This window comes from Erpetoichthys calabaricus, chromosome 17 (genome assembly GCF_900747795.2).
Source record: "Erpetoichthys calabaricus chromosome 17, fErpCal1.3, whole genome shotgun sequence".
NCBI classification, from domain to species: domain Eukaryota; kingdom Metazoa; phylum Chordata; class Cladistia; order Polypteriformes; family Polypteridae; genus Erpetoichthys; species Erpetoichthys calabaricus.
Window position 1 is genome coordinate 80,808,765 of NC_041410.2, and position 26,132 is coordinate 80,834,896.

The 26,132-nt window shown below is 40.3% G+C and overlaps 1 protein-coding gene across 1 annotated transcript in view; it reads right to left on the reverse strand.

The window, feature by feature from the left end:
• Positions 1–25,627, reverse strand: part of rasgrf1 (Ras protein specific guanine nucleotide releasing factor 1) — a 158,158-nt gene extending 132,531 nt beyond the window's left edge. The window contains exon 1 of the mRNA XM_028823351.2: positions 24,776–25,627. Within this exon, the coding sequence (XP_028679184.1) occupies positions 24,776–25,051 (276 nt within the window). The 5' untranslated portion in view covers positions 25,052–25,627. The remainder of the gene's footprint in view (positions 1–24,775) is intronic.
• Between the last annotated feature and the right edge of the window lie 505 nt (positions 25,628–26,132).

Sequence of the window (26,132 nt, forward strand, 5' to 3'; positions counted from 1 at the left end):
TTGCGGGATAATGACTGTCTTTCCACTTTAGAAGGAGCAGTTCTTTTTAAACATCTTTCACTCTATGATATTTTGAGGAATTTAACTTTTGGAATGGTTGAATTGAGATTGGGCTGAGGTATGACATTATATGGAGTGGCAGTCCAAGGTTCATTGTTCCATTAGATATAATATAACAGCATTTATATAACAGCAACTCACTGAATCTAATTCAGACTCAAAGGAGACTATACTAGCAACATCAGGAATAGTTTCCTGAGCAAGACAGGAGCAAACCCTGCACTTACCCATACTCATACTGACATGCAGAAAATCACCAATTAACTATACACATATTGTGACCAAACTGTCATAACATAGGACTTCCACACTCCACTTGCCTTTGGATCAAGGACTTCCTGAGTAATCGCATTCAGAGGATTAGAGTGGGCCCCTATTTCTCCACACCCATCAGCCTCAGCACTGGCTCCCCACAGGGCTTTGTGCTGAACCCCCTGCTCTATACCCTCTACACCCACAATTGCATTCCTGCCCACCAAAGTAACACCATTGTAAAGTTCACTGACGATACCATGGTAGTAGGGCTCATCACTGGGGGTGATGAGTCTGCCTACAGGGATGAGGTGGATCAGCTGACAACGTGGTGTAGGAATAACAACTTGCTCCTAAATATAGCCAAGACCAAGGAGCTCATCGTGGACTTCAGGAAGAAGGCAGACAACATCCAGCCACTCATCATCAATAGGGACTGCATGGAGAGGGTCTCAGACTTCCGCTTCTTGGGAGACACCATTAGGGAGGACTTGACCTGGGGAACACACACTGCTGAGGTAGTGAAGAAGGCCCAAAAGAGATTCTACTTCCTGGGGGTTCTCAGGAAGAACAACATCCCTGAGAAACTGCTGGTGTCTCTTTTACCGCTGCACAGTAGAGAGCATCCTGGCCTACTGTCTCTGTGCGTGGTTCTCCAGTGGCACAGAGGAAAGAGCTCCACAGGGTCATTTAGGTTGCCCAGCAGATAGTCAGCTGTCCTCTCCCCTCACTAGAAGAACTACATAGTTCCTGTTGTCTCAGGAAAGTCAAGAAAATTCTTCAGGACCCATCACACGCAGGACATGCATTGTTTGAACGCCTGCCTTCAGGCAGACATTTCAGATCCATAAAGACTAAGAGAAATAGACTGAGACCTAAAACAGTTTCTATCCTTCAGTCATCACCATGCTGAATGCTGCTAAGTGGTCAATCTGACCTAGTGCACCTTCATGTTTACAATACAGCTCTAAGTTAACATTGGATAAGGGACAAGTGCAATATGACGTATGTATGAATGGAAAATTTTAGTTTTAACTTGAGTAATTGTATTTTGTTTTTATTAAATTCCAAAGGCAAAGCTATAGTAATCGAAGATGGCGCCGACTGGTGTGGCTGGCTGTCTGCTCATCTTGCTAATCTATGTTTTAACTTCATTTTTATGTATTAATTTACCTCAACAGCCACTGTCCTATGATCATGATTCTTTACTTAACATATTTCCTTGCTTGCTTTCCTCTCAATGTTCATCTCCTGATGGGGTATTATGTGAACCTCCACCTTTGTTTTATTCATCTCCTGACTTCTTCACCTGGATGCTGAATGCCTCTCGGAGACGCAAACGCACCCACTGCCGCCATGGAAAAAGAGCTGGTATTGCTGTTAAACAACGGCGACTCAAGTCCCAGAGCTTGGATTCCTGATGCCTGCGAGTCGTCTACGAATCTATCTTCTCCTGCACAGGACTCCATCTCTGGTCCATGGGCGCTGGATACCAGATTTAATTTCTCCATCTCAAGGCGGCATCACTCTTCCTCGGTGTGCTCTCGGGGAGTAAACGCTGCTAATCTTCGCACGCTCACCCGTGCTCATCCCGCAGCAAGCTCTTCTACTTTTATCATGGCTGCTTTCTTGAACGTATGATCAGTGTCTAATAAAACTTTTATTCTGCAAGACTTTATTATCTCAAATAAACTGGATTTCTTTTTCATCACTGAGACCTGGATTGTAAATGGTGACTCTTCATGTTTTACTGACTTGGTACCATCAGGTTATTCATTTTTAAACTCTCCTCAGCTGACTCGTCGTGGTTGGAGGTATTGCCACTATTTTTAAAAGTATGTTCTTGTGTCGGAGCCTTACAAGGGGTCCGTTTAGTAGCTTCGAACTGCAACTCTTCGAAGTGTGCAGCTCCCCTTCTTTGTTGTTTGCTGTGGTTTATAGACCTCCTGTAATTAATGATATCTTCATTTCTTAATTCTCTGATCTCCTGGCTGATGTTACCCTCTCCCATGACAAAGTATTTACAGTATTGTTGATTTTAACATTCACGTTTGTTGTCAATCGAAACCTTTGGTTAATGACTTTTTATCACTATTGGACTCATTTGATTTTATCCAGCATATTAATACGCCAATTCACTCTCTCGATCACACCCTTTATCTCGTTCTTACACATGATAGTTCAGTTAATGATATTGATTTATGTGATGTTTCTTTTACTGATCACTTGTCTATAATGATGGATTTGAATATTACTGTTGATGTTCCTACTACTAGTTGTGCTCCATGCTGTTCTCGCTTTTTAAATTCTTCTATTATATCCGATTTTAAAACCATATTCTCTAGTCTTGATGTACATGTCCAATATGCTCCTGGCTAAATGAAACTACGCGACCACTACACCGAGCCTGTCGAATTGCGGAATGGCATTGGAAAAAAGATGGACTGATTGTTTCTAAACAGATTTTTAGAACTTCCCTTTTCAACTTCCAGGTTGCAGTTAAGAAAGCTAAACATGATTTCTTCGCTGGTTTTAGTATCCCATCATTCTAAGAATTCTAGGGTCTTATTTAACTCAATTAATACAGCTATTCACCCTCATTCTGTGATGGGATTAAATAGTACTATTCTTTCATGTAAGCAGTTTCTTTCATTCTTTGTCAGTAAAATTGATACAGTCCGCTGTGGTATTGTTCCAACTGGCTATGAACTTCCTACTGTTAATCAAGGTATTGTCTTGGAATCTTTTGATCTCGCCTCACTTTCACAGTTAAAAAGTACTATTGACACCCTTAAACATACTCTCAGTCCTCTTGATATTGTACCACCACGCCTCTTAGTTTGATGTTTTGGGTCCACCTTTACTAGCCATTATCAATGGTTCTATTAGTGAGGGGTTTGTGCCCTCATTTTTTAAACATGCTGCGGTGCATCCCTGTCTAAAAAAGGCAGAATTAGATCCTGGAGTTTTAGCCAATTTTCGCCTGATTTCCCAATTGCCATTTCTGGCTAAAATATTAGAAAGGATTATTTATATCAATTGATTGATCATTTTAACTCCAATAATTTATTTGAGATCTACCAATCTGGCTTTAGGCGTTATCATGGTGTTGAGATGGCCCTCCTGAAAGTATTCAATGACATCTCTATTATTACTGACTCAGGTGGCGCTGCAGTCCTTGTTCTCCTTGACCTGTCCGCAGCCTTTGACACCATTGACCATGAGATATTGCTGTTGCGGCTTGAACATCTTGTTGGGCTTAAAGGGGCTGCTCTTAACTGGTTCAGGTCATATCTAATTGGTAGACACTTTCAGTGACTTTAAATTCCTCTTTTTCGTCTACTGCTCTTCTTAAAAGTGGTGTTCCTCAGATGATCCATTTTGGGTCCTATTTTATTCTCTATATACCTTCACCATATTGGAGCTATTTTTAGGAAATTTAACATTTCTTTTCACTGCTATGCTGACGATACTCAGGTTTATATTCCCATCTGCAACTCTGCAATGAATCAACCTCACAACTGTCTTTTTGAACTAAGAGCCTGGACGGCTAATAATTTTCTTGATCTAAATCAGAATAAAACAGAGGTGCTTATAGTGGGTCCATCAGCTAAAGCCCAAATTGGTCTTGGACTTCTTGGCTCTTTCTCTGTCTTTTGCAAACCTCAAACTGCAATCTTGGTGTTACCTTTGACCAGTGCTTCTCAACCTCTCCCAAACCATGGCACCTTTAGTGAAATCTTTTCAACTAACGGCACCCCTTCACTCTGATATGTAACTACTCAAATTAACAATTTAATCTTAACTCATCAGTTGAGTAGAATGAGATTCCTATTTTTATAAGGCGTACCAACTACACATTTTTGCATTTACAAAGGTAACAAAAATAAATTGCCAGTAAACCAGTCTCAAATGAAAACGTTGCAATTTGCTTGGAACCATGGCTTCATTTGCAAGGATATCACCACACAACAAACATCGCGGGTGCTGAATACCTTTTTTGTCAACAAATGTAAACCCATAATTCAAATAACTGTCCTGATAGTATTGTGTTTTCGTTTTTGCAACTTTACTGCTCCCCGCATTATCATTTTCATTGAGGTTGTTGATGCTGCTGTTGTTTTTACGTTTACGACTTTCACTACAGACGGCCATTTTCGGCGCAAAAACAAACAAAAAAAAAAACAAACAGACAGCAGGAAGCAACGTTACTTACCCTGTGGCAAGTAAGTAAATTAGAGCTAATATTTATTAATTTGTCAGACTGCAGTTGAAATAGGATGCACGCTGGACTGTATTAAAGCACACAGGTAGCATGACTTCTTTAGTCTTGAGGTGTAACTGGTATTATTATTATCAGTTCAAATCAATTTTTTTTATGTTCTGACACCTAGCAACGGCACCCTTAGTCCGTGCTCACGGCATACCAGGGTGCCGCGGCACACGGGTTGGGAAGCACTGCCTTTGACAGTAACCTCTCTTTTGAGAAACAGATTAATTCTGTAGTCAAGAGTTGCTTTTTCCAGCTTTGTCTATTAGGTAAGATCAAGCCTTTTTTATCTTCTAGGGATCTTGAGAAAGCTACTCATGCTTTTATGTTTTCTCGCCTTGATAACTGCAACTCGCTGTATTCTGGGATTAGCAAATCCCTGATACGCAGGTTACAGTTGGTCCAGAATGCTGCCGCTCGCTTTCTGGTTGGGGCAAGGAAGTCTGACTCTGTTTCTCCAATATTAGCTTCTTTACATTGGCTGCCTGTCAGTTTTCAAATTGATTTTAAAATCTTGCTACTAGTTTTTAAATCTTTACATGGGCTTGCTCCTGCCTATTTATCTGAACTGTGTGTTTTACACAAGCCATCTAGAGTGCTTAGATCTTCTGGTCAGCTGTCTCTTGTTGTCCCTCGTACCAAGTGTAAAACTAAGGGGGCAGACAGGGATTTCAGCTGCTGCTCCTCGACTGTGGAACTCTTTACCTCATCATATAAAAGGAGTCGTCTACAATTGAACTGTTTAAACAAGATTAAAGACTCATTTCTATTCACTTGCTTTCCATGACCTTCAGTAATACTGATGGCTTCCTCATTGTGAGTATGTAATCTTACTTCTATTTATTATTTATTTTATTTATGTTCATTTATTTTATTTCTGTTTCTGTTATTTATGTTAATTGTATGTTTTTTTTCTTCTTTTATTGTAAAGCACTTTGGCCACAGCATTCCAATGTTGTTTTAAATGTGCTATATAAATAAATTGACATTTACATCGACATTTTATTTTTGCACCTAAATTTCGTTGTACAATGTCTCATTGCTACAATGACAATAAAGATTTTGATTGATTTGATTGATTGATTGAAAAGAATGCAGGGAAGACATCCCACGCAAATAATCAACACAGACAATGTTAACCCATCTGTGACAAAGCAATGCTAACCACTAAATTACTGTGGTGCCCGCCATCAAATACATCCCACTCTTGTCTGTTGCCATATTGACATTGCAGCTGAACCTCATCCTTAACCTTGCAGGAGCTGAGCCCACAAGACATCTCCAGGTAGCTTGTTCAGACGGAGCTTATCCAGGTCTTCTGGTCACCAGGTACTTGCTGGTGAACATGACTCCCAGGCCTGACCTCTGGGTCATTAATGGAGAATTTTTTGTGTGGTCCTTGAGCAGATCAAATTGCTATAGGTAACTATATCAGCAGCATGTAAAGTATCTCCAGACAGCATAGTTTTAAAGAGCACTGAAGAACACAAGATCTCCATCCTGCTAAGATTACAGTTGGAATGGAATCAGCAACTGCAACTCTGAGGTCATTATCTTCTAATAGTGAAGAATGGCAGATATCCCAAGTCGAAGAATTCAGGTAGCTCTGTGTCTTGCTCATAAGGGAGGGTAGAGGTAATTGTGAGATCGTTCAATTGATATAGTAGCTTCAGCTTTTTTGGACATTGTTGTAGGCTATGACTGTGAAGAAGAAGTTAAATCCTTACCCTCACCTATGATCACAAGCTTTAAGCAGTGACAACAAGAATGAGATCGTGAGTAAATCTCTCTATTATAATAAAAAAAATCCTGGGACGAGATGTGTCTTTTTCAGAGAGATACAGTACTTTCATGTCCCACGAGATGAGACTTTGTGCCAAGAGATTTTACCATGCCCGCGGCCGGAAATAAAAGACAAAGAGTAAATGACAAAGTAGAACGTTGTAAAGAATTCAAAAACATTGGAGCGATACACATGCAGAGCAGGTTAGAGATAATGAAAGTACTAAAATTTGAAAGTCTCCAAAAAATGATAGTAAAGATCGCATTAGCACAGACAAATGGAAATTATTACTTGGTGAAATAATGGAACAGCGAAAAGAGATCAAATATATTGTTTGAAATTAAACTTTAAGTCGGAGACTTGTAGATCGTCTAATTCGTGTTGCCATCAGGGAAAAGTAGTGTTTCTTCCCAATGAAGAGGCGTATCCACGACAATTAAAAGATTTGTTGTTTGGTGAAAGTTGAAATCCACATACGCGAGCAGCAGAGACGCGAAGTGGCTGGGAGGTTGGCAAGCAAGGCGAACAGGGGGTGAAGCCCCCTAGTGTTACATTAAAATGATGGGAGGATGTCTCACACTGTAATTTCTCAAATGGACACTTTTTATGCAAACTTAGGCTTTTAGTCAGGTCAGTCTCTGTTCCCTGGGTTTATTTTGTGTCACTACTTTGCAGATCTCTCTTATGTATATTCTCTACATTATATCCAGCACATAAATTAAATTACCTTTTGCCATTTGTTTCCTTTTCATTGTTACAAACTAGTTCTAACTTTTTGTTTTCTTAAAATTCAAAAGTCATTAGACAAGCAGCTTGTGGTGAAATATTCATATTCTCCTTGTGTCTTTCTCTGCTTAAGCATTCTAATTTTGAATCATTGCAATACTAATATAAAGTTAGACAGCATATGTGAGACATGGATGTTCAAAAGACAGTCTTAATTGAAGCTGTTTATCCCTTATCACCTTGGGCAGTCAGACTGACTATAGTAGGCAGTCTACAAAATGGAAATAAATATAAATAATTAATGTTTATCTGCACATTCTGCTCTCTTTGCAGTCTGAAAATAAGCTTCTATAACTTGCTTTTAGGAAGCTGTCATTTTCTGGTTATGTTTCAGTCCTTTCTAGGTTCCTTCTTAAAAATGTTATTTGTTATTTTTCATTTTCCCTGCCGCTCAAGTCTAGCTATGTCTAACCTAAATGCCATCCATCCATCCATTTTCCAACCTGCTGAATCCGAACACAGGGTCACGGGGGTCTGCTGGAGCCAATCCCAGCCAACACAGGGCACAAGGCAGGAACCATCCCAGTCAGGGTGCCAACCCACCGCAGCTAACCTAAATGGCTTGACCATTCTATGTCTTGAGGGAAGGATTAATGATAACAAGATGACATTGCTACCTTATAGTCCCTGTGTCTTGACTTTAGCACTGTTGGCGTGAATTTGGTTTGTTTTCTCTGCATTCTCACGTCCCAGCAACATACATGTTAGGTGACTGCAGAACAATGCTTTCAAAATTTTAATAAATGCCTTTTGACAAAATTACATGACCAAGATTTTGTACAACACAATAACTAGAAACTTTATGTGTTCAAATCACTATATGCTTTTTGTTGGACAGAAACATGGAAACACTGGCTAGTTATTTTAATCATTTGGATCACACTACTCAGTTGCATATATCTGAAGACCATTCCAGAAAGTGCAATGAGGATAAAGATTATGAAAATGATCCCTGGCTGTGCAATACAAGCAGAGGTGTGTGCTAAACCTTCTATACTGCTTCTCAGGGATGGGATGTGTCCAGTGTCCAATCTGAGTTGGTTCATATAGAAACTGGGCTGAGATCCCATTGTTATGATATTCTGAGCTTCTGTGTGCGAATTTCCACTTGTCTTTCATTAACAGAACTTTGGAAAGCAAGATGCCAATTCAAATAATATCTTTTAAATCAGAATATGTTTTTTTGATTTAAAAATTCTTATTCATTCTTCATATAAGCAATTTCCATGAAGTAATATTAATACCTTAGAATTTCACCTGATTCCTGTGCCTAGTATTCTAAAAGTATTATAATACAGTGGTACCTTGAGATACGAGTTTAATTTGTTCCGTGACCAAGCTCGTAAGTCAAAATGCTCGTATCTCAAATCAATTTTCCCCATTGAAATCAATTGAAATGAGATTAATTCGTGCCAGCCCCCAAAAAACCACCCCAATTTTTTGTTAAATGTTTTCAACATAAGAAAAATTTATTTATAATGAACAAATATTGTATACAAACAAAATAAAACCTAATACAAAAAACAGAATCTAAAGAAATAAACAGATGTTGGCGAAGCCGATTAGCGTATTGTAATGTTTTTTTCTTTCACTTCACTTTTGCTTAACTTAATTTTCTTCTTCACTAGTTTTTTCTTTTTTGCCACGTTTTCCTCACTTTCATTCTCAAGGTGTTTCAATAGAAACCTGTCCAAGGAGCTTTGTTTAGTCCTCCCCTTTAGAATGTTTCTGAAATGAGTTAGGCAAGTGTCATTAAATAGCGCCGCTGCACGATCAGTTGAAACTTTTTCAGTGTTTCTTTCAATAAAGTCAAGTGTTAGGCAGTGTCATTAAATAGTGCCGCTGCACGACTTTTCGATAAAGTCAAGTGTTAGGCAAGTGTCATTAAATAGCGCCGCTGCACGACTTTTCGATAAAGTCAAGTGTTAGGCAAGTGTCATTAAATAGCGCCGCTGCGCGACTTTTCGATAAAGTCACGTGTTAGGCAAGTGTCATTAAATAGCGCCGCTGCACGATCAGTTGTAACTTTTTCAGTGTTTCTTTCAATAAAGTCAAGTGTTAGGCAGTGTCATTAAATAGCGCCGCTGCACGACTTTTCGATAAAGTCAAGTGTTAGGCAAGTGTCATTAAATAGCGCCGCTGCACGATCAGTTGAAACTTTTTCAGTGTTTCTTTCAATAAAGTCAAGTGTTAGGCAGTGTCATTAAATAGTGCCGCTGCACGACTTTTCGATAAAGTCAAGTGTTAGGCAAGTGTCATTAAATAGCGCCGCTGCACGACTTTTCGATAAAGTCAAGTGTTAGGCAAGTGTCATTAAATAGCGCCGCTGCGCGACTTTTCGATAAAGTCACGTGTTAGGCAAGTGTCATTAAATAGCGCCGCTGCACGATCAGTTGTAACTTTTTCAGTGTTTCTTTCAATAAAGTCAAGTGTTAGGCAGTGTCATTAAATAGTGCCGCTGCACGACTTTTCGATAAAGTCAAGTGTTAGGCAAGTGTCATTAAATAGCGCCGCTGCACGACTTTTCGATAAAGTCAAGTGTTAGGCAAGTGTCATTAAATAGCGCCGCTGCGCGACTTTTCGATAAAGTCACGTGTTAGGCAAGTGTCATTAAATAGCGCCGCTGCACGATCAGTTGTAACTTTTTCAGTGTTTCTTTCAATAAAGTCAAGTGTTAGGCAGTGTCATTAAATAGCGGCGCTGCACGACTTTTCGATAAAGTCAAGTGTTAGGCAAGTGTCATTAAATAGCGCCGCTGCACGACTTTTCGATAAAGTCAAGTGTTAGGCAAGTGTCATTAAATAGCGCCGCTGCACGACTTTTCGATAAAGTCAAGTGTTAGGCAAGTGTCATTAAATAGCGCCGCTGCACGACTCTTCGATAAAGTCAAGTGTTAGGCAAGTGTCATTAAATAGCGCCGCTGCACGACTTTTCGATAAAGTCAAGTGTTAGGCAAGTGTCATTAAATAGCGCCGCTGCAAGATCAGTTGTAACTTTTTCAGTGTTTCTTTCAATAAAGTCAAGTGTTAGGCAGTGTCATTAAATAGTGCCGCTGCATGACTTTTCGATAAAGTCAAGTGTTAGGCAAGTGTCATTAAATAGCGCTGCTGCACGACTTTTCGATAAAGTCAAGTGTTAGGCAAGTGTCATTAAATAGCGCCGCTGCACGACTTTTCGATAAAGTCACGTTTTAGGCAAGTGTCATTAAATAGCGCCGCTGCACGATCAGTTGTAACTTTTTTAGTGTTTCTTTCAATAAAGTCAAGTGTTAGGCAGTGTCATTAAATAGCGGCGCTGCACGACTTTTCGATAAAGTCAAGTGTTAGGCAAGTGTCATTAAATAGCGCCGCTGCACGACTTTTCGATAAAGTCAAGTGTTAGGCAAGTGTCATTAAATAGCGCCGCTGCACGACTTTTCGATAAAGTCAAGTGTTAGGCAAGTGTCATTAAATAGCGCCGCTGCACGATCAGTTGTAAGTTTTTCAGTGTTTCTTTCAATAAAGTCAAGTGTTAGGCAGTGTCATTAAATAGCGCCGCTGCACGACTTTTCGATAAAGTCAAGTGTTAGGCAAGTGTCATTAAATAGCGCCGCTGCACGATCAGTTGTAACTTTTTCAGGGTGTTTCTTTTCTTTAAAGTTCAAAACTTTTTCCCACATTGCAAACACTTCCTTTATCTCACTTTATGATGTAACCTCCTCCGCCTCTGCCTCCTCCCTGATACCGATCTCCTGCAGAACCTCTGTATGTTGCCGCGTCTGTAGTTTCGTCAACTCCTCCGTCATCAGTTCCTCGGAATGTGCAGCGACAAGTTCTTTGATGGCTTGTATTTCGAATTTTGGCTTGTAACTCGAGGCAAAAAATCGACCTAGTGACGGCTCGTATCTCAAAAAACTTGTACATTGGGGCACTCGTATCTCAAGGTACCACTGTAATTAGAGATATTTTATATTCATGCTGATGTTGGTTAGGCGAAATTTAGAAATTTACTGCCTAACCTTTTAAAAAAGAATGACTTTTCTTGAAAAATAAAAAAAGCTAACCAACAATGTATTTCAGACTCAAAGAATAAATTACCAAGTAATATGGTAGAGAATGGTACTGTAGGAACGTTCAAAACTCAAGTTAATGTTATTAGGAGAATAAGACTGGCAAGATGTGTTGACCTATTCTCATCAATATTGGTCAAATATACTGCTCAAAAAAATGAAGGGGGCGCTTAAATCACACATTGGATGTCGATGAATGAAATATTCAAGTAGAAAATCTTTACTGAGTAATACTGCGTGATTCATTGAGAGCAACATGATGTAACAATGGTCAATGGAAACCAAAATCACCAACCCACTGAGGGATGGATTTAGCATCACACTGAAAATCACTGTGAAAAATTGAAATCACAGGCTTGTCCAACTTGCATGAATTTCATCGCAGCAACTCACAATGTGACATAGTCGTGTGCATGGGCCCCATGTGCCTGCATGTACTCCCTACAGCGTCTGGGCATTCTTCTGATGAGATAGTGGACACTGTCCTTGGGAATCTCCTCTCAGACCTGGATCAGGGCATCAGTGAGCTCCTGGAAAGTCTTTTGTACTACTTGACAGTTGCACCAATACGTAATGTCCCAGAAGCTGTCAATTGGGTTCAGGTCTGGGGAAAGTATGGGCCAGTCAATGGCATCAATATCTTTGTCATCCAGGAAGTACCCACACACTCTTTCCACATGAACCTGGGCATTGTACTTCACCAGGAGGAACCCAGGGCTCACTGCACCAGCATAAGGTCTGACAATGGCTCTGAGGATTTCATCCCAGTACCTAACAGGATACCGTAGCCTAACACACGGAGATCTGTGCGACCCACCAAGGATATGCCTGCATCATGCTGGATGATGTTGCATGCTGCATAACCACGGCATTGCCAGACTCTTTCATGTCAGTGTGAACCTGCTGTCATCTGTGAAGAGAACGGGGTGCCAATGGTGGACCGGCCAATTGGGGTATTCTCTGACGAATGCAATTGAGCTGCACTGTGATGGGCTGTGAGCACAGGCCCCACTAAAGGACATTAGGCCCTCAAGCCACCCTCATGGAGTCTGTTTCTGATGGTTTGGTCAGAAACATGCACACCAGTAGCCAGCTGGAGGTCATTTTGTAGCGCTCTGCTCGCACAAAGGAGCAGATACCAGTCCTCTTGCTGGGTTGATGCCCTTCTATGGCCCTGTCCAACACTCATAGTGTAACAAGCTGTCTCCTGGTATCTCCTACTTATTCTTGCAACTGTGCTGGGAGGCACAGGAAACCTGCTTGTGACGGAGCGTATGGATATACAGTGCAACCGGAAAGTATTCAACGCGCATCACTTTTTCCACATTTTGTTATGTTACAGCCTTATTCCAAAATGGATTAAATTCATTTTTTTCCTCAGAATTCTACACACAACACCCCATAATGACAACATGAAAAAAGTTTACTTGAGGTTTTTGCAAATTTACTAAAAATAAAAAAATTGAGAAAGCACATGTACATAAGTATTCACAGCCTTTGCCGTGAAGCTCGAAATTGAGCTCAGGTGCATCCTGTTTCCCCTGATCATCCTTGAGATGTTTCTGCAGTTTAATTGGAGTCCACCTGTGCTAAATTCAGTTGACTGGACATGATTTGGAAAAGAACACACCTGTCTATATAAGGTCCCACAGTTGACAGTTCATGTCAGAGCACAAACCAAGCATGAAGTCAAAGGAATTGTCTGTAGACCTTTGAGACAGGATTGTCTCGAGGCACAAATCTGGGGAAGGTTACAGAAAAATTTCTGTTGCTTTGAAGGTCCCATTGAGCACAGTGGCCTCCATCATCCGTAAGTGGAAGAAGTTCGAAACCACCAGGACTCTTCCTAGAACAGGCCGGCCATCTAAACTGAGCGATCGGGGGGAAGGGCCTTAGTCAGGGAGGTGACCAAGAACCCGATGGTCACTCTGTCAGAGCTCCAGAGGTCCTCTGTGGAGAGAGGAGAACCTTCCAGAAGGACAACCATCTCTGCAGCAATCCACCAATCAGGCCTATATGGTAGAGTGGCCAGACGGAATCCACTCCTTAGTAAGAGGCACATGGCAGCCTGCCTGGAGTTTGCCAAAAGGCACCTGAAGGACTCTCAGACCATGAGAAAGAAAATGCTCTGGTCTGATGAGACAAAGATTGAACTCTTTGGTGTGAATGCCAGGCGTCACATTTGGAGGAAACCTGGCACCATCCCTACAGTGAAGCATGGTGGTGGCAGCATCATGCTGTGGGGATGTTTTTCAGTGGCAGGAACTGGGAGACTAGTCAGGATAAAGGGAAAGATGACTGCAGCAATGTACAGAGACATCCTGGATGAAAACCTGCTCCAGAGCGCTCTTGACCTCAGACTGGGGCGACGGTTCATCTTTCAGCAGGACAACGACCCTAAGCACACAGCCAAGATATCAAAGGAGTGGCTTCAGGACAACTCTGTGAATGTCCTTGAGTGGCCCAGCCAGAGCCCAGACTAGAATCTCTGGAGAGATCTTAAAATGGCTGTGCACCGACGCTTCCCATCCAACCTGATGGAGCTTGAGAGGTGCTGCAAAGAGGAATGGGCGAAACTGGCCAAGGATAGGTGTGCCAAGCTTGTGGCATCATATTCAACAAGACTTGAGGCTGTAATTGCTGCCAAAGGTGCATCGACAAAGTATTGAGCAAAGGCTGTGAATACTTATGTACATGGGATTTCTCAGTTTTTTTTATTTTTAATAAATTTGCAAAAACCTCAAGTAAACTTTTTTCATGTTGTCATTATGGGGTGTTGTGTGTAGAATTCTGAGGAAAAAAATGAATTTAATCCATTTTGGAATAAGGCTGTAACATAACAAAATGTGGAAAAAGTGATGTGCTGTGAATACTTTCTGGATGCACTATACCTTCCTGGAGTGGCTGGACTACCTGTGCAACTAGAATTGGCTGACAAGGACATTAGCAAAATGTAAAACTAGAGAAGAATCAGTCAGGAAGGATAAGGAGAGAGCAGCTGCTTGTGTCCACCACCTGCAAACCATTCTTGCTGTTGCCTCTTTGGTGTCACTTTCATTTGCACCAAAGCAGGTGAATTTGATTCAAAATCACTTACGGTTCCTAACCGGACAGATTGATATCCCTGAAGCTTAACTGACTTGGTGTTAGACTGTGATGATTTAAGTGTTCCCTTCATTTTTTTGAGCCTTTATTCTAAACAGAAGCCGCTTCAAAGATAATTTTCTTTATGTTAGAGTAGAAATTATATTAGCCAAATGTAAACCTGAAGGACATAATGAATAAGTAACTGTACTTTGTCTCAGTGTTCCTAAACATTCACAGGATATTCTACACACTTCTCAAGAGGCAAACATTTAGTTCACTTTGATCAAAAGTTGACAAAGTGGTTGTGTTCTGTAAAGGAAGAATTTTAATTAGAGGACCACACTCCAACAAAAATGGGGAAAGCTCTTCAAAGGCTCAAATGTAAATGAAATGAAAGTCCGCTCATTTCCTTGTCCCCAAAGGAAGGCTGCATGTGAATGGTGGCCAGAAAAACATGTGGTAAATGGTGGAAACATTTTGTCGTGTTCTTTCAAGCAACCACTGCCTACCACCATATATCAATGTTTTCTTCCCATGACATACGTAACCTCGGGCTGAACCTTCAGACTGCAAAGCATTTTTCTGGGTGTAAGGAGAAAAAGCAACTAGTGGTATGGTTTAAAGATGAATCACAATCAGCAAGCTAGCCGTTCAGGAAAATGCAGGGCCAGATTACTTATCAGAGTAAACAGGGGGCAGGGAGCAAACCAAAGAAAACACTCAGACATCATCCACTCAGAGAAGGAGGTCTTTTTTCAAAATAAAATATATGATTAATGAAATTTACCCCAAGTGTTGGTGCAGCCCTCAACAGGAAATGCTATTTTCTGATGACTTTATTACAAATCACAGTTATAGTCTGCTTCTTAGTGATGGTCAAATGCATAGATTTTAAAGTCACAAGTCATCTGCATCAGAACAAAAAATGATATTGTTTTAGCTTGGCCAAGATAAAACTTCTGTTTCTCAACTATTCTTAAGGAACAGCGGCAACTTTACATGGAAGAATGTTTAATAGCTGCAGTGACCAGACATGCTAGCAGTTATCATAAAAGACTAATTTTTGCCAGTTTTACCTTTTTGAAATTGAGTCTCAATAGTGGAATCGCTACTTTTCTGTTTTTATTAATTCAAGTAGAAACATTTCTAATTGGCACCATTATTAGTTGGTCGGCGCGGTGCGCAGTCATAGCGCTGCTGCCTTGCAGTGAGGAGATCAGGGTTCACAGCCTGGGTCCTCCATGCATGGAGTTCTCTCCGTGTCTGTGTGGGTTTCCTTCTGGGTGCTCCCATTTCCTCCCACAGTCCAAAGACATGCAAGTTAGGTCGACTGGTAATACTAAATTGGCCTGTGTGAGAGTGTGTGTGTGTGTGTGTGTTTGTTCTCCCTGTGATGGACTGGCGTCCTTGTCCAGGGTTTGTTCCTGCCTTACGCCCTGTGCTAGCTGGGATGGGCTCCAGCACCCCTCACGCACCCCCTAACCCTAACCCTAACCCTCATGGCCCTGTTCAGGACAAAGCAGTTTAGAAAATGACTGATCATTATTAATTTTTGTCGTGGCTCCTGATGACCTGGAAAATTGTAATATTGTAAAGAAACAAGTTAAAAAAATTGAATGGACTAATGGATTTTTTTTTAATATTATCATGACTTTTTGCATTGAGTAGTGAACAAAAATCCAAATTAAATGCCTGAAACATGAATGCACAAAGAACTGAAAATGTTGGATATTTTTATATTATATATTTTTGTCTAAGCACAAACATAAAATTCAGTTTCAGCGTCACTATAAAATTAGCTTGAATTGATATTTTTTTATCATTTCTGATCAATGTATTCTTATAATGTACACTTACTTTTATAAAGCCGTAAGACAGAAAAATACATGCTAAGACATATAAGCTGTGGAATATGGCTGGCCGTTCATCCCGGCCAATACCCCCAAGCCGCCAGGTGGAGCCCTGCCTGCAACATAGAGGTGCCCCGAGTTCCAGCAGGGCATCATGGACAGTGGAGTTTTTCATCACAGTCCTGCTGGATACCATGGGAACCTCCAGGGGACACTGCAGGAAGGCCCAGAGACTTTTGTTTCACCTATAACCCGGAAGTGCGTCTTAGTCACGGTGACAGAGCGAATGACACACTTCCGGGCTGAAGAAAAGGAGCTTTTATCTGACCCGGAAGTGTTCACGGTCACATGGACAGAGAGAGGTGAAACACTTCCGGGTCAAGGACTATAAAAGGACTGTGGGAAATCCCAGACGTTGAGCTGAGCTGGGTGGTAGGGTGGCTAAGTGTCTGGGAGTGTGGAGGATTGTTAATTATTGTAGTGATTATCGTTTATTGGAGTGGTGTGGAGTAGTGATGCTTTGTGCACTGTATCCACTTTAATAAAATCCCTGTGTGCGTCCAGGTGTCCGTGTGTGGGTGTCTTCTGGTGAAGTGTGCATGCGCGGGGCACGGTGCGATGCGCGATATTACTGTCAGAGAAAGTTACAGGCATTTTACGGAAATACAAACCAGTATTACTGCGAGAGGAAATTAAAGGTACACAATACAGTGACGCATATTACAGCCACATACAAGCCAGTATTACTGTCAGAGGAGATTAAAGGTATATTACCGATGCGCACGCCTGTATTACCGCCAGAGAAAATTAAAGGTATATTACAGACATACAAGCCAGTGGACGTATAAAGACAGTATTACTGTCACAGAAAATTAAAGACACACAATACACGGCGGCAGCCCACGAAGAACGGTCAGCTCAGCAAGTAAACATCAACAAAAGAAAGGCTGAAAGAAAGAAAAATACGACCAACAAAAAGAATGAGGTCAAAGTCCCTTGTCATTTAATATAGACTGTTCCTACTAATGTTTATGCACTACTGTTCTAGCGCCCGTTATTGTAACGGGCTAAATGACTAGTAATATAATAAACCATTATTTGTACTTTTATCTGGTGTCTGACGTCTGGTCTGAGGGTTCAAGGGGTCGACAGTGCCTCTATTTGTCACAAAGCGTAATGTAAAATGCATATTGTCACATAAGTCAGACTGGCGCGTCTCTTGTAGGGACTGTGTCCTGGATTGTGGTGATGCATTTCTGCTTCCACCTTTACCCCGGAGGACCACCCACCATAAGGAGTAGCATAAAGACAGCCTAACCGCGCTTCACACTCCACTTCTTTTTGACTGACTGAATATAAACACCACCAGTCACACAGCTGTAGTCATCCTTGCCATGGAAATCTGAGAAATTGTAGAACGCCAACCCTTTATTATCTCACTTTGTCCTTCTTTCGTACATACAGTACACAGACATATTCAAGTATGTACCTTTACCTGAATAATCTAAACTGTTAATACGCTTAGAGATTAAAATGCATGATCCCACTTAGAGGGGTTCATAACATATAGTTATAAGATGCTGATTCTTAGGTTGGCCGTAAGTCTATCATTGAGCAGTCATTGTGAACTATGGGACATTAACATTGTTAACAATTACCATTTTCTATCCAGTGGTGTTTGCTCTGAACTTCTGCCAGGTTTCTAAAGGTGTAATTTTGCAAATTTTGAACCTGAGCAACTTCAAATGGTGACTTTGTGATAATGCTGTGAATTTTGCGGAATGAAGGCACTTGCTATTTTGTTTTTGCTGTTTATGAGGAGGCAAATGTGTCTGACTGGCTATATTGATGCACAGATTCTCAGTGTGTGAAAAGCAGTTTTCACGGAAAGGATGTCCTGTGAAATCAGTATATTTGGAGTTAATCCCTTGAGGGAAGCCTTTTGTCATATTGTAATGTAATATCAACACATTTAGACTAACGCATGTGGGTAAACAGCTGCTCTCCAGTGAATTTGCATTTTGTATACCAGGTTGCTTCATTTTTTTTTGACCTCTAATGAACTTCCAAAAATATAAGAATAAAGGAAAGAAGTGAATCTAGCACATAACTATGCTAACATAATAAAGTTTGACAAAGCCACAGAACAGTATCACATGGCAGATGGAGTTCTGCACCTTTCGTGGGCTATAAATATAAGCAAATAACGAAACTACATGCCATTCCTCTTGTTGTTTTTAGATCCATCCATTCAACTGCTAAACCCATTTTCTGTAGAGAAGGATCACAGGGAAAAGCAATGGGTACAAAATAGTAAATAACCAGAAATACGAGGGTGTTAAACTACACGGGGTTCCTCTTTAAAGTCTCCACTTCAAATAAAGATAATGTGACAGAAGTTTAGAAGGACACCAGGATCTTTGAAGGGAAGCGTCATGATCCCAGGGAGAACATTTACACTCCCAATAGATGTCACCGCGGTGGAGAGCTCAACGGGAACACAAGTTTCTTTAATTAGCTGCATTACCTTCTACCCTGTCATACCACCCCAATTATTTCACATATTTCTAAAATTAGGTTGTTTTCCAGCTTTTTCAAATAAAATGATTAAGGCCTTTTGCCATCACCATGTGTCTTATAACTGGGTGAGAATCTTTACATTTCTGTTTTTTTGACACAGCCACTGGAAAAAAATACAGCACATCACAATTTCATGTGAGTTATTTATCTGTTGTTCTTCTTGCTTTCAATCTGCTCCTATGTACTTTTGATTTGTTTGTTCCGACGTCATTCTAAGTCACTTGCGGGCTCTTCTTAGTTTGTGAATATTTCTATGTCATTTATTTAGTTTATTGCACCTTGTTCTGCTGTCTTGGTTCTAATTTTATTCTTGTGTGCGTTTAAAATTTCTGTCCAAGTGTACTCTCACTGGAAAGCACTCAAATAAAGAATAAACGACTTTTGTGTGTGTTGAGGTCAACACAGTGTCGCAGTAGTGAGTGTTTACCGCGTCACCACTTCCAAGATCTGCGTCTGTTCCTTGCCTCGTGTACTTTGTACATTCTGCCCATTTCTGCATACATTGCTTCTGGGTTTTCCAGTGTTTTCTCACATCCCAAAGACGGGCATATAAAATGGTTTGGTCATGTATGACCCTGTCTGTGTTTGTATGCCCTGGAGTGTAGCAATGGCTCTTGTCTTACATTTGGTTTAACCAAGCGTTCCTCCAGCATTCTTCAAATCCAGGATAGCAATAACAGCTTCATAAAATAGATGGGTGTTTTTGTTTTGTTGGCTTGGTGGTTCAGTAAGTAGCTTTTGAAATATACATTACTAGGATCTCAGTCCATTTCCTTCTTGGAATGCTTCCTGTGTAGAGTTGGAATGGATTTCCTCGACAATCTCTGTTTTTTTCCTACAGTCCAAAGTTATGTTTTTGTATTGATTGAAAATGTTATTACAGTATGTCTGGTGCAAGTGAATGTGGCTTTATATGTAGAATAATGGCCTACTGTCCAATCTGGGATTGTTTCTGATCTCGCCTATGGCATCTTGAAATTCTGTACTGGAAACGATGAGAAAAGGAACAAATGCCTGGATTATTGTTACACCTCTTTAAGTTAAGTAACTTGCTCAAGGTCACAGAGTGCGTGTTGTAAACTAATGCTGTTGTGTTGCAGCTCTGCATTTATATTGTTAGCTCCAAGGCTGCAGTGATTTTCACAGATGTGGAACAATATACAGTTCATAACACTATGTAACACAATTTTTGTTCCTGGCTTCCAAGAGTTATATTTCAACTGCTTATGTCTAAAGCCTATGGAAAAACGACTACATACAGCACAAACTTTGATTTTATGACCACAGCCCAGAAAATTTCGTATTTATAGTGACAAAACAAGGGAATTTTTATCTTTTCGTCATGCGGTCTGATAAAGAACAACACTTGCATGGTAAATAGACAAAGACAGTCAAAACCACTCAAAAAGGTTCAGAAATGAGTAGGTGTTCTAGATTTGCGACTGTACTGCAAATCACTTTCTCGAAGAAGCCCCCAAATGTAGTCCCCCATCATGTTTTCGTTATACTGTCCTTGGTAACGACGTTCAAAGTCCAGTATATCCTGATGAAAGCGCTCGCCTTGCTCCTCTGAGTAAGCTCCCATGTTCTCCTTGAATTTGTCAAGATGAGCATCAAGGATATCTGCAATATCTTCCTCGCTGTCTGACTTGCTGCTGTCTCCCGAAGATGGCTGATCCCTCTTTGGAGGAGTGGGAACGGGCAGCTCGGGGCAGTGTGATACTGGGGCAATGGAAGAAGGAATGTCTGGATAAACGATTTGAGGCGCATTCTTGCCAGTGCGACGTTTGGTAGGATCCACCATGCAGAAGTAGCAGTTGCTTGAGTGGTCAGTCGGTTGCCGCCAAATTCGCGGGATAGCAAACTTCATGGCTCTCTTGTCTCCCCTGTACCAACCTTCAAGAGCTTTCTTGCAATATTTGCATGTGAAATGAGGTGCCCAGGGCTTGTCTTGATCCCTGACAGGCATACCGAAGTATGCCTTGTAGGCCTCACACATCTTACGACATGCTTTCACGGAATACTTTCTCGCTCTTGTCTTTATAAATTGTCCACAGACGTAGCAAAATGCATCTGCTGGGTGCAAGCTACCTCTTGATGCCATCTAAATCAAATCAAAAAAATAACATAAACCGAATTGTTGGTTCGGGTCACCTGTGCTTCTATGCTTGTATGACTGCTATTGGACAGTCAGAGAACGTTCTAGAAAGTTCTAAAAGTTTCTTGAAAGTTCTAGATAATTCTGGAAAATTCTAGAAACTTCTGGGCAATTCTAACAGTTCAAGAATATTCTAGAAGACTACTCAGTATTGAATGCGAATCGAGAATTTTCTCGAAAACAGATTTCAAAATATCATTGTCCTGATCACAAAAGCAAAGTTTTTATGGAACAACAGCTATTTTCTATTTTTTTTAGGCATAACGGGTTAGGAAAACACACTTTGTACCCAGGAACAAAATAAAAATAAAAATTTGTTACATAGTTAATTCAAAAGAAGAAAACCAAAAGCAGACTTTGGAGCTCAAGTGCTGCTGCTGCTGCTAACCGTGAGGGCACAAAAAACATCGAGGATGGCTCTGGTGCTGAACCACATTCAGACTGGAATAAAAGTGATGGCACCTTGACAAAACACTTTAGATAATCTTTACAGATAACTAACCATTGAGCCAAAATACACTTAAAAGTGTACATGTAATGTGCAGCATATGAATGTTACACTATTATGAGTTCATTTCATTTGCAGCAGGGTGGCTGGAAGACACAACCTGTTGAAGAAATGCTTGATACGAGGGAGGAACAAACTCTGGAAGTGATTGCCATTTCAGATAACTAAAAAGCTAATTAACCATTATATATCAAAGAATTATTAACGGCTGATGAGACACTGAATAAGTATGTGTGTAAAAATATTAAAACCAGTTCATGGATAATTTGTTTGATGGATTAGAATAATGCTAAAAAATTAGATGACACCTCCAACAACTACCACACGTTGCCACATAGTGATCATCCTTAGACACCATGGTAGTAAGTCATCTAAAGAAAGGCCCACTTATTTATTTACAGTATTGGCATTATACTGTAATTAATGCCTCCCATCACTAATCTGATGGCATTTTGCCTCGTACTACTATCCTGTCCCAGCATGTATTCAGTAAAGAGGTAGCTGTAGATGGTAGTCCACCTCCCTGGCACTACTCACATGATTGTGTAGCCTGCTCACTACTGTCTTGTCTGGCCTGCATCTTTCTTCTGAATATCAAATCAGGTAATTTTTTTAGCATTTGCTAATTTTCATGTTGATAATAAGATAGTGATTCCCATTAAATACTAAACAGTAATTGGATAATTAATGTTGTATTGAACAACATGAAGCTTATAACTGTTGGTGACTACAGTGCCTGTACATATGACCTGGTATGGTGGTATGAGTGGCGTTTCAACTGCCATACCCCCCCCCCCCCCAAAAAAAAAAAAAAACAAAAACCAAAAAAAACACAAACAAAGTCAAGTACTGACAGGGCAATATAGAAGTGGAAAAGATTAAAAAAGGTATTTTCTTCATTAAACAATCTTAAAAATAAAAGCAATTTTGAGAGCTAATAAAGTAGCCAAAAGGGACTCTGCTCTGCAAGGCCCTTAACCTGCAATTGCTGAGCTCTTTGAGTAGTGAGAAAAGCGCTATATAAATGCAAAGAATTATTATTATTATTATTATTATTATCATATAACAAGCTTTTTTGTTTCATTTTTGATCTTATTATTTTGCTGCTGCTTTAATATTGGAAAGTTATATGTATTCACTTTTTCACATTTAAGGGTGTATATTTAGAAAAAGGATCTTAATGGTAAAGAATTGTAATGTCATCTGATTTTGGACACCAGAAAAGCCAAACCAAAAAATAAAAAAGTGTAACATTGGTGTACAGATTGATTTGTGAGACACAAAGCCAGTTATTGTATTATTTGGCAAGATGTCTAAGAAGCGGTGGGCCGGATTCATATAGCAGCTTCTTCCAGATGAACTAGGCAGCCAGTGTGTAGAAATGTATACAAAGGTATCTGCTTTCAAGGACTGATTGTTGTTTGATTTTTCATAAACATTCTCTTTACAGGCAATTATGACAATACTCTCAAATTCTGCTATCAAACTATTTACAATTATAAATGTGTGTGGTTCTCCTGCCTGTATGAATAATCCATCAAGCCATCTATTTTCCAACCTGCTGAATCCGAACACAGGGTCACGGGAGTCTGCTGGAGCCAATCCCAGCCAACACAGGGTGCAAGGCAGGGTGCCAACCCACCGCAGGACACACACAAACACACTCACACACCAAGCACAATTTAGAATTGCCAATCCACCTAACTTGCATGTCTTTGGACTGTGGGAGGAAACCCACGCAGACACAGGGAGAACATGCAAACTCCACACAGGGAGGACCTGGGAAGCGAACCCGGGTCTCCTAACTGCAAGGCAGCAGCGCCATCGTGCCGCCCTGTATGAATAATCTGCAAACTATAATGTTTCACGTTTAAACAAATGATAATTTTGATGTTTTTAAATGTATTTTTCTTTTGACAGTTACAAGTATAAAAAGAAGCAACTTCATTTGCAGGTCCTGGATGAAGTAGTCAGAATCATCAGGTATGTTGTATTCATGACAAATGAAAACTTTTTTATTTTATTTTTTTTTTTCATTTACAGATGTCTTGGTGAGAAAATCTTTCAACTGATCTTGTTGAAGATCTACACCTAACCACACAGGTTTCCGTTAAGGCACATAAAAATGCATCATTCACATTACATCAATAGTTAATGAACTGGATTATCATCCAGGCAAACCTATTTCAACAAATTAGGGGAATTACTAAATAAAATATAAACAAGCATGACTGTATTAAAAAAAATCTAACTCAGCTTTAATATTGGCTATTTGACATTTGTATTTGCATAGTGTTATTTAGGCTGATACATCAAAGGAAAATATTGTGTACAGCAGAAACAGAAAGAAGGGGGATGTTTTCAGAACTGCTACATATTATTAATATATTTTAGTTATTTTTATACATTTGTTTTAATCATTTCCTTATTCATTAGATAAAAAAAACAATCAAAACAAAAACAATAATCTTGATAATAATCAATAACAATCCTAAGTGATCAATAAATGTGATCCTGTTCTGAACGGCGCTGGCACCTCTGTTCTACACACAGGTGTAAATGGCCTTTAAACCTTCAGAAAATATGCATGGCATGGGGTATGAGAAATAAAGATAGCTTATACATATTTAATCTTAAAATGTATATTTATAGGTACTGTGCGTTCAGCACGTTATTCAGTCTCATTACTTTGTGTTACATATTTGAACCTTTAGACTTAGCAAAGTCACAAATTAAAAACATGCCATTTTAACAGTTTGTTATATTTTACTCAACATAATTCAGACCTGCAGCTGCGTATCTAACTGCACACAAACAGCCTCACACACACACAGCTCTCTTAATACAATTCTTTACATGCTCCAAAGGATTAAAGTAACAAAAATTGTTTTGGCGCACAAGAACACAGGAAAATGTTCGATTTTGCAGATTGCAGAATACTGTAGACGTGCACAGTGCGTCGCTGCATACCTCAAAGAAATGAGAATTAGTTTGAGGTAGAGATTTTGGTTCTAACTTGTTTACCACCAGATGGCGGGTTTCTGAGCTTGTGAGCCAACTAATTAGGGTTTATTACCTTACACTCTCAAGAGAAAACGACAAACCGAAACCCCAGAACTTAAAGCAAAAATGACCCTGAGCTACCTTCATTCGCAAACCCCTTTTAAGAATCATATCTATATTTTAGGAATATTAGTGTACATCGGCGTGGCTTACCCCGTTACTAATAGACTTGACAGTTAAGTACAAAATGTTACTTTGCTAGTTCTTGTGGCGCCGCCATCAGGCGTTTAATTTGATACATCCCTATTGAAGGGGTCCCTTCACGGGGCCGCAGGTGGGCTGCCAATCGCCTCCGCAGTAGCCATTGCGATGCATCACTCGCACGCTTACCTGCTTCTCCAAGCACTCCTTGGCGGATAGCGACGGCTTCGGGGATGGCGCTCTGTCGCACACGCAGCCTTCTAACAGGTACAATCCCGAGGGTCTGGAGCTTGAGTCGTTTTCAAAATAAAACAGCATGTTCTGCAACAGTGCGAACCACTTGGTATGCCATTTTGTATTGTCTGAGCTTTTTTTACTCAGATAACCTCGTCGAGTACCATCCTTTTTTGCCAAAAGACCCAGGTAGGTGACATGGCCATCATTTAGTCGCATTCCTTTCTGCATTTTGGTTGTGAAGCCAAAAAGCTTGTTGATCCCCTTACATTTTCCCAGCCCACAGACTCCAAGAAAAGGGACCACTTTTCTTGATCGTCAAAAAAAAAAAAATCCCCCTCAACCCATTCACCACCACCAATATGCGTTATCTCCTTTTCTTTCTTTATCTCAGCAAAAACCTACAATCCAAAAAACAGAGTTTTCAACACAGGTGATATCTCCGCTTTCTGCATCTCAATGTGGTTTATGCCTAAAACCCATCTAAAAATAAATACCAAAAGCAATTAGAAAAAAAAAACAAAACAAAAATCCGTGTTAGAGAGAATAAGGAACCGGATGGCTTCTGTTCAGCTGGAAAGTCTTAACAGAATCAGATGCGCGTTGTGCTGAGTGAAAGGAGAGAGTCATGTGATAAACGCCTTGAAAAGCTGGATTTCAGCACCTTGGACAGAGCGCGGATCAGAGGCGGACGCAGCCACGAATCGAAGTCTTAACTGACAGGGAACAAGTTTCTAAGGGAAGAAGACAAAACATCACAAATAAACATCTCACGCGGGCAAGTACGAGCACACGCAGGCACTCTCTCGCTCGATCTCTCTCTCTCTCTCTCCCTCCCCTCTCTTTCTCTCTTTCACTCCCTCCCTCTGCCTGTCTCGCTCTTTCTCTCTCTCACAGTAACGCGCGCGCTCAAACATTCCGTTCAAAACCCGTTGCGCGGGAATTTGCAGAAAGACTACATACAGTTACATTCATCATTCACTCTGATTCTTCAGCTCTAAAAACTGCAGTATACGACATTCCCAGTAAGTTACTTGATGAATATGACTTACTATTAGCTTCTTATTTGCAAAGACATTTACACACAAGATCTGCTGTGATGGACCATTGGTTTATTTTGCTTTCAGCTCATTACTTCCAGACCCAACTGGAATTCGTCTTTAATGCGTTACAATTGTAGCTGGAATGTCACCCTTTTCTTAAATGTTTTTTTAAAAAGCAACATTTATTTATAGAGCACCTCCATCCATCCATTTTCCAACCCGCTGAATCCGAACACAGGGTCACGGGGGTCTGCTGGAGCCAATCCCAG